The 9,389-nt window shown below is 43.3% G+C and overlaps 1 protein-coding gene across 2 annotated transcripts in view; it reads left to right on the top strand.

The window, feature by feature from the left end:
• Positions 1-1,673: 1,673 nt before the first annotated feature.
• Positions 1,674-9,389, top strand: part of GALNT12 (polypeptide N-acetylgalactosaminyltransferase 12) — a 32,679-nt gene continuing 24,963 nt past the window's right edge. For both annotated transcript variants that reach the window (XM_037004046.2, XM_037004039.2), the window contains exon 1: positions 1,674-2,102. In XM_037004046.2, the coding sequence (XP_036859941.1) occupies positions 1,738-2,102 (365 nt within the window). In that variant the 5' untranslated portion in view covers positions 1,674-1,737. The remainder of the gene's footprint in view (positions 2,103-9,389) is intronic.

Genomic DNA, 9,389 nt, shown 5'->3' with positions numbered 1-9,389 from the left:
CACTAATCTAGATGTTGGTATTTTGTAGGTATGATTAATGTTGACTTTAAGCAGTGGAGATTATCTAGGTGGGCCTGATTCAATCAGTTGAAAGGCCCTAATTATAGAGCTGAGATTACCTTAAAAAATAAGAAATTCTGCCTCTGGACTGTAGCTTCAGCTCAGGCTTCAGCTCATGCCAGAGAGTTTCAGCCTGCCCTTCCTGATGGTCTGCCCTACAGATTTTGGACTCACTTAACCAGTCCCCACAGTTGTGTAAGTCAGTTCCTTGCAATAAATCTCTGAGTACATCTACTGGTTCTGTTTCTCTGGTGGAGTTCTGACTAATACACAAATGGCTGATGCAGTCTTGAAATGCATTTGCCTAAAAAGGCTGTGGAGCTGGCTTTGGCAGGGCCTTGAAGGATAAGTAGTGATTTGCCAGGTGGGGAAGAGCATTTTAAGCAGGGGAAACAGCATGTGCAAAGGCCTAGAATGGCAAAGACCTGCCTACCCCGACCCCAGTGGCTAGAGATAGGCCTTGAAGAGTTTGAAGTCACCATATGAGGGCCTCTCCTATCAAGATGAAGACTTCAGCGCTTGTCCTGGAGGCCAGGGGTTCTCCTTTTTTGTTGTTTCTCTTAGTTCAGTCTTTTTTATTTTTTATTTTCTGAGTTTTTAATTGAGATAGAACTTTCATAAGTTAAGTGCATATTTTTTTAAAGAACTTGAATATTACATATGTATACAGCCATGTTATCCCCACCAAAAGTGAAATATAGAATTAAGGCTGGTATTAGGGTAAATGAAGACAGTGAGGTGAGCTCTGCAACCACAGGGTCAGATTCCACCTTTGTTTAAAATTTTGATATTTTATTTATCATGTTCATCATGGATATTTTGCATTCCTTTTAATTTTTTAAAATAGTGTTTATTTTTGATTGCTGAGTTTTTTGGGCCTAGCCTTCAATTTTCTGCCTTGGAGAAAGCTGCATGGCCTCACTCGAGTCTTGACCCAGGTAACTATTTCCAGCACCCCAGTGGTTCCGGGAGGCCCACCAAAAGAAGCCCCTAGCCAAGGTCACAGGTACTTAACATGAATGGATGGCCTGGGATGTGGGTGCTCATGTCATGGGTGTGTATGCCTGCGTTTTTCTGAAGGGATAGTTCATTCCTTTGATCAGTTTCTTGGAGGAGTCTGTAAAGTGAGGAATAAGAAACAGGGATATTGACTAATAGGGAGCAGGAGGAGGGTTTGTTATTTAAGGGATCCAAACGGTATGTCTTAGGTCAGGCCTGTAGGCCTCAGTGTGACAGCTTGGTGTCGCTGGATTCTTTGTGCCTCAGTCACCGTATCTCTAAAGTGGAATTGATAATCCTACTACCCCTCTTACTGGACGGTGTTAGCATCCGATGAGATAACAGCAATAAAATTAGTAGCATTCTGCAGGGCGGACTCAACCAACATTTACTGAGCGCTCACGATGTGCCAGACGCAGAGCTGAGGGCTTGTAATAACGCACACAGCCCAGTGAAGAAGGTGCAAATCTCAGCAGGGCCACGTGGGGACCCAGTAAAAATCTGCCACCCTCGGGGGTTCGGGGGCTGCACTCCTGCGGGCGGGCTAGGCGGGAAGGGGGCGGGGCGCAGGTGGGGCGGGCCGGGGGCGGGGCGGCGCGGCTCTGGTTCCGGGATCCGCGTCCGGGTCTACGCCGCCTCCTCCGGGCGCGGGGAGCGCTGGCCATTGGTGGGGGGCGCATGTGGGGGCGCGCGGCGCGAAGGCGCTGCCCGCAGGGGCTGCGGCGCGGCCGGGAAGCGCTGCTGGTGCTGCTGGCGTTGCTGGCGCTGGCTGGCCTGGGCTCTGTGTTGCGGGCGCGGCGCGGAGCCAGGGCGTCCGAGCCGGGACCCCCGCGCTCTCCGCGCTTCGGTCGGCGCGACCCGGTCCTGCCGCGGCCTCCGGTGCCCCAGGACGCTCTGGGCGCACGGGGCGAGGCGGTGCGGCTGCAGCTGCAGGGCGAGGAGCTGCGGCTGCAGGAGGAGAGCGTGAAGCTGCACCAGATCAACATCTACCTCAGCGACCGCATCTCGCTGCACCGGCGCCTGCCCGAGCGCTGGAACCCGCTGTGAGTCCGCAGGTGGCGAGGGAGCATTGCCCGCGAGTCTCGGGCTTCAGGTTCTGCGTCTGTGTAGTGGTGGGGTGCAACTGGGGCCTCGAAATACCGGGGATCGCGCGTCTTAGTCTTTCTCGAAAGTGGGCAGTGTAAAGGTTCATATGGGGGTGCGGGTGGGCGCAAGAAAGTTTTAAAAAATGAAATAGAAAAAAAGCTCAGAAATTGACAGATATATTATTAGGTGGTCTCTTGGCTTCTTACCCTCTTGAGAAGGTCTGTCATTCGGCCCTGAAAGTGTGGGGACCGGAGTTAAGCAGATGGATATGAGATGAGACCCTACTTGGGTGACTTTCCTGGGTCCCACAGCACCCCTGGTCCAGCTCTGCCCATATCGCCCTGCCTTGGCAAAGCTAAGGACTCGGTGTTCAAGACAGGCTCCATTCATTTACCTGTGTGACCAGGGCTCATGAATGGACCAGGACGGGTGGGGAGGGTGCACTCCCGGTGAAGTCAGAGGTAGCAGGCTGGAAGGCCAAGTCAAGCAGCAAGACCCCTTCCTTTCACTGGCAGTTGGGTTCCTGACCCAGGCAGGAAGGAGTTGCTGGTGGAAAGGGCCCCATCCGGCTGTGGTCCAGCACCCTCACTCCTGCAGGTAACACATGCCCCAGAGATGGATCAGAGGCCTAATTCCTATTGGAGTTGCTGGCTGGGCAGGTGTGCCACTGCCTAGGTGAGAAGGGAACAAGCTGGCAAGTGACCAGCCCTGCTAACCTTTCTATCCTTTCCTCCATTGGTGGGAATCTTCCAGGTCCCTGCTTGATACCACTCCTTAAAGACTTTGAGGAAAAGAGGACTCAGAGAACGGTCCCAGGAGGAGCCCATGCGTGGTAGCCTGCTGTGTGCACCAGCACCTGCCATCCCTCCCTGATCCTTGTCATTCCTGCTTTACAGGTGTGGAAATAGGCTCAGAGGGGACAGGTGACTCGTCCAAGGCCCTACAGCCAGAAAGTGAGGGAACTGGCTTTGGGTGATGTGACCCTTCTGGCCCCCTTGGTACTGCTGATTTCAGTATTTAGAGACCTGCTCTGGATCTGTGGCCAAAGAGAGTGTGAATGCCGGCATGAGGTGGCCCCACCTCTGTCCCTGTGGGCAAAGTTTGGATGGACTTGCACTTGACTGTCCTCCCTATATTTTAGGAGGCCTAGGCTCATGCTTTTGCCTGAGGCATTTTTCACTGTTAAAGTTTTTGGGTAGAACTTTGTTGGGGTTGGTAGCAGTTGCTCCACTTCAACCAAATAGTTGAATGCATGTTTATCTCTTTGAAACTTCAAGGGTGCTCACCCAGGCAAGACTAGGGGAAGCTTTCAGGTCAGACCCAGGGTTCAAACCCATCTCCTGTGAGGTAAAATCCCAGCTCTTTTGCCAATCAGCTCTGAGATCTTGGGCAAGCTATCTGTCTTCTCTTAGCCTCATTTTCCCTTTCTGCAAAATAGGGAATGAGTAAAAATAGCACAATTTAGGAATTAATCATCTGGCACCTGGGAACACACTATGTACTCAATTCTTGCTGTTTCCTTCCTTCCCTGCTGCCAGCAATTTACTCAGGAGGTTGCTTTTAAGAGCCATCGGTGATTGGCTGTAAAGTTTAACATTTTTCTAGGTTTGAACTTCCTTTATTGTCCCAGTTGTGAAATCTCTTTGAAACCCTGCAGATAACCCATGAGCCTTCTGTTATCCGGTGTCCATGGTGACCCAGCTTTCCTGTGTCCTATGAGGATTTGCTTCTAGATTCTGCCATTGCCTTGACCCTGGGAAGTTAATGCAAACCCAGCATGATAAGGAGTGTGAATACCTCCTGCCTTTAATTCCTACGCCAGAGCCTGTTGGGTTATTCTTACCGAGCTGGAGAGAAAAGTGAGCCTGATCTGTTTCAGTCTCAGCCGGGCCAGGCCTTAAGACATAACTTCCATGTGGCCAGTAGGGAGACTTGGGACTTACTTTTATTATAGTTCATACCCTGGTGAGGACCTAATTAGGGTCTTGAAATTTAGCCTGAGAAACTGGAATGGCATCTAGATTGTGAGTTCCCAGCCCGGGTGGTGGTGGGTTCCCTTGGGACTCTCATTAATAAGCAGAGGGGTGGTTAAGATTCTTGAATGTGAGGAGAGGGAAGGCCTTGAGGGAGCATCCAGTCTAACCAGAGAGGAAAAGCAAAAGCAGTCTCCAAGGTAACCGGAAGATCTGGGACAGAGCTAATCTAGGACCCAGATCTTTTATTCCCTCCTCCATTCTGGAGTGGAGGCAATTATTTATCTATTTATTTAAATTGTGGAAGCAAGACATGCTCCCTCTAGAAGTCTTAGAAAATACAGAGAAGCAAGAAAGGAAAAAAGAAAAAAATCATCCTTATCCCTACCACCTCTGGGAGAGTCACTGTTAATGTTTCACTGATTTTCTTCTAGGCTTTTCCAGATAATAGAAAGAGATTTTGAAAAATGTACATATGGGTATGTGGGTGAAAACATACCCAAACATGAGTATGTACATAGGCCCACCCATGTTTTTAACTGAAGTCTTTACACTGCAGTGGATAAATGTGCTACTAGAGGCAAGGAGTTGAAAAGCAAGGGAGTGTGTGGCTCGGCTCTTCCTGGCATCTCCAAGCCTCAGTACCGTGTCTGCTATCTTGGCCAGGCTCAGGCCAACAGAGACACACTGCAGAATGTTGGATCTCATTTCTCGAGACTCAGTGTAGACCCCAGCCTTCCTGTGAGTCTAAAAATTCACATGCCAGTGGATTAGTGCACAGCTTTATTTCTATTTGTTACAGCACTGAATCAAGGAGGAAGAGGCGAGGATGACAAGGAATTATTGCGTGGCAGTATAATAAGTCTAGGGTTTGCAAGACTCTTTCATAAACAGCAGCTCATTTGAGCCTAGTAAGGAGAGGGAACCTTCACTCTGCAAGGGCAGCAGGCCAAAGTCAGGAGGCAGATAGCTGGGTTTATGACCTTGGAGAACTTTAAAAACTATTGATGCCAGGGACATCAGGCATTTCTTCCTCAGGACAATTAAATAGAATTTCTGTGCATAGGGCCTAGGCTGAGGCTGATGTGTAACTAGGGTTGAAAGCTCCTGGCTTAGAGCCTATGGGTTTTTTACTCAAAAGATTAAGGTTGTGTGCTTTTGAGGGTGTGGGAGAATACCAGAATTAGACAAAGTGTGGATAATAACAGGTCAAGTGCAGTTGAAACTAATGATGACATCTTAGTCGTAAGGTGTGTCACACATAAATGGTTGCTAGTAATGTACCAATATCTGCAAAAAGTTTTATTTTTCATAGATCAGAGAAGCCTTGAGAAAATCACTATGATGTCATTCTCACTTCAGTTGTGACGTATTTAGCAGGAGACATCCGTGGAGTGACAGTGCTCTCAGGCCTCTGCATTTGCCCTTGCTTATGTATGGGGATACTACACATGTGAGCATCAGCTGTTCTGCTGTAGCAGAGGAATTGGAGACCACTGGTTAGAAAAGTATGTGTAAATGACATTCAGGTGTTTGCATTTCTTGAATGCTTGCTTTTAGCCTTATTAATGCTATCATTGCAGATGTGTATCTGAGTTCATGGACCAGGATTTGAGTGCAGGGATGGCAAAGAGTCTCAAAATAGCTTTAAATCGGTAATTCAGCCAAAGAAAGTATTTTTGTCCAACTGGGGTTGGCAGAAGTTGGCTAGGATTTCTTTTTTTGCAGAGAGGTAGCCTGCTTGTCTGCTTGTCTGTTCTCATAACAACATAATCACACATGATGTGGAGATTAGACTGTTATACTTTGGCTTCCTCAACAAGGTTGTAAATTGCAGGATATTTTATTATTTCTTATTACACCCATTTTGTGGTCCTCAGAGTGGCATCTTTTCTTTGCATCCATACTTTAAGTACTTTAAGTCTACAGAACATTTTCACTTTAGATAGTATTTTCATGATGCCTTTTTCCATCCTTTTGTTCATTCATTCTGTGTCCTTATAGTTTAAGTGTGTCTTTAAATGGCATGTTGTTAGATTTTGTGCTGTCATTATAAAAAAATCCAGACTGGTAATCTTTGACTTTAACTAGATAGTTATGTCCATTTTTATTTATTGTGTTTACTGAGACTTTAGGATGTGATTGTGTCACCTTATTTTATGCTTTTTCTATGTTTTCTTTCCTTTTTTTTCATTTGCTTTTTGATCTGATAGAGATTTTTCCTACCCCTTCTCACTCCATTTTTCTCTCTCTACTAGTTTGGCAGTTGCATTATTTATTTCTAATCTTCAGTGGTAACTTTGAAAGTACATATTTAATTCGACATGGTCTAAAGTTAATCAGTAACTCTGGACCATAGAATGATTTAGCACTGATCACTTTCCTTCCCAATTTATATGCCACTTTACTCTAATATTTTTATTCTACCTTTTTAAATAAACACATTAGACATTTTTAAAATGTAGTATTTTTCATTTACATTTATCCGCAAGTTTACCATTTTCTCTGCCCATCATTCTTTCCTGATTGGTGGTCTTGGATCTCAGAGATATTCCTGGGGTTCTTTTCATTTCTGAAGTTTTATCATGTATTAATTACTGTAGAGAAATTTATTGTCATGAACTGTGTTTTATTTATTTTGCTCTTGTTCTTAAAAGACAGTTTTGTTGGGTAATTCTAGGTTGATCATTTGGCATTTGAAAATAATACCCCATTGTTCCCTGGCTTGCACCATTGTTGTGAGATGTCTATACTAAGTTAAACTTGCCTGTCACTCTTGTTTCTTTGTCATTCATTTGGGATCGTCTTTTATTTATTTAAGCATATTAAACATACTTATTTTATGCTCTGTTTCTGGTAAGTCTAATATCTTGATTCATATTTTCTTAGTCCTGGACTCTGGGGACTTCTTTTACTCTGCTGTAAGCTGAGCCATGCATTTAAAAGATTTTTTAAAAGCACTTCCACAATAATTTTTTGGGTGTCCTATTCCAGGAGGATTTCCCCGGGCATTTTAATTTAACATATTGCCAGGAGTGGAAGTCTTATACTTGCTTTTAAAAAAATAGCAATTTTCTCTATTAGTCAAGGTTCTTTTGGTTGAAAGTTGTGACTGAAAACCAACTTAAAATTTAAAAAATACTGACTTTTTATGTGATAACCTGAATATAAAGATTAAAAAAGATCAGGAGACTCTTATCACACCCTTTCATTTCTGTCCCTATCATATATAGACATTTGTTGTAGTAGGAGAGATTATGGGAATCCCCCAATAGGGTTGTTGTGATGGTGAAATGGAGTCATTTATGTAAAATGCTTAGCACACTGCTTGTCATGCAGTAAGCACTCAATAAATGTTACTGTTTTTACCAGGTACCATACAAAGCATGCTGAAAATACAGAGAAAAACACAATTCAGCCCCCAACTCTCACTAAGTATGTGGATCATAAGTTAAGGAAAGGATGGCTTACTCTGAGTTAGCAGTGAATTTGGCTTTGAGTTTCCTTTTGTTCCTTAGGCAAAAGCAGAAACCCGGCGTGATGCGTATCTGTCCTAGTCTAATTGAAAGAAGGACAGTTTTTTATTGGTCAGGAAAAGGAGACCGAGCAGTGGCCTATAATCCTTTATATCCCTTCATAGCACCTAGGGTAGGGGTAGGCACTAGTTGTTAAATAAATTTTTTGCTTAATTGATTGAAATAAAAAAGTTAAGTAATTGAATCAAAGCATTAATTCACAATTCTAGAAGATTAGACTTGTAAATTTGTAAAAGCCTTTCAAGTTGTTTTGATCATGCAGTGAAAATGAATTGTGTATTTTTTTCATCAGTTTGTTTTGCAATCTGATTATTTTAAATATTGCTAAAAAATAGGAAAAGGGGAATATGTTTTCCTGGAAGCAAACTTTAGAGACATTCCAGAATTCCAGAAAGATATATCGAACTTACTTCATGAAGGAGAATGCCTTTAAGGGATATTTTAAAGAGAAAAGGAGAAACTATCCTAAGCCAAGAAAAAAAGGAGAGGGCCGAATATTAGATTATTGCTCAATGAAGGCCTTTACTCTGGGGAACTAAAGAAATATGATCCAGCTTTTAAGAAATAATCTTTCTTGGTGATTATAAAAATGATGCATGTTTACTATAGAACAATTTTAGAATGTAGGAAAATATAGAGATAAGAATTAGCAATAACCCCATTGCTCAGAGATCACCATGGTTAACATTTTTGGCATATTTCTTTCTATTGTTTATTATGTGTGAGAGCGTACACACATTGTGGTTTATACAATAGCCATCATGCTATTTATAGATTTATACCCTGCTTTCTTGACCTAACAGTATAGTGTGGTCATTCTCCTTTATTGTGAAATGTGTAGTTACCCTGGAAATGTAGTTTCAGATGGCCATGTAGCATTTCTTCATACAGCTGCACTATACTTCAACTGTTTCTTGTTGGACATGGGAATTATTTACAGCTTTTTGCAATTATAAACAATATTACAAAGAAAACTTTTTACAACAAGCCTCCTTCAGGTATCTCTGGTTATTTCCTTAGGTGAGTAATTTCTTAGATTTATTGATATGGAATCAAAGAGAAAAGGAACATTTTAAAGCTCTGAGTATGTACTGCCAAACCAGTACCCACCATTCTTGTGATTTCATAGAGAGCCACATAGACATTCGAGAACAGCGAACTTGACTTTTGGTGTTCACAGGGCAGTGAAAACTCAAACAAAAGCCCTGAGGACAGACTGACACATGGTCCCAACTCTGTTGGGTCAAGCAGAGCTTCTCCCACCCTCCTACTTATTCTCATCAGGGGGAGAAATACATTTTAATCCCAAACAGTAAAGGCATGATTTCAGACTAAAGGACAGTTCTTAAATTGAATCAACTTCATTTTTTAAAGCCTCACTTCACTGTCCTTATTTCCATTCATTTCTCTTTGGACCTGTGTACATTTGGAGCTAAATTTTAGCCTCACCTTTTTGTAAAAGATTTAAAAAAATTATTTTTAGGTTTCACACAAATACCTTTTTTTCTTATAGTATAAACCATTCATTCATTCTGAAGCTTCTAGTGGCACTGCATAGCTTCTCTATGCACCCTAGTCTGGCCCTCAGTGGCTTATTAAATCCAGAGGCACATGTAATATTTTTATACATATATACATATATATATATGTGTTTTCCATTTGCTGTTACACATATTTGGAGGAGGGCAGCTATCTGGTGGAAGTGGAAGGGATGAGATGGGAGAGGACCTTTGCC

The sequence above is a fragment of the Manis javanica genome, chromosome 2, assembly GCF_040802235.1.
Source record: "Manis javanica isolate MJ-LG chromosome 2, MJ_LKY, whole genome shotgun sequence".
Lineage (NCBI taxonomy): Eukaryota > Metazoa > Chordata > Mammalia > Pholidota > Manidae > Manis > Manis javanica.
Note: the sequence above shows the minus strand (reverse complement) of the source record. Positions and strands in the feature narration are given on the sequence as shown.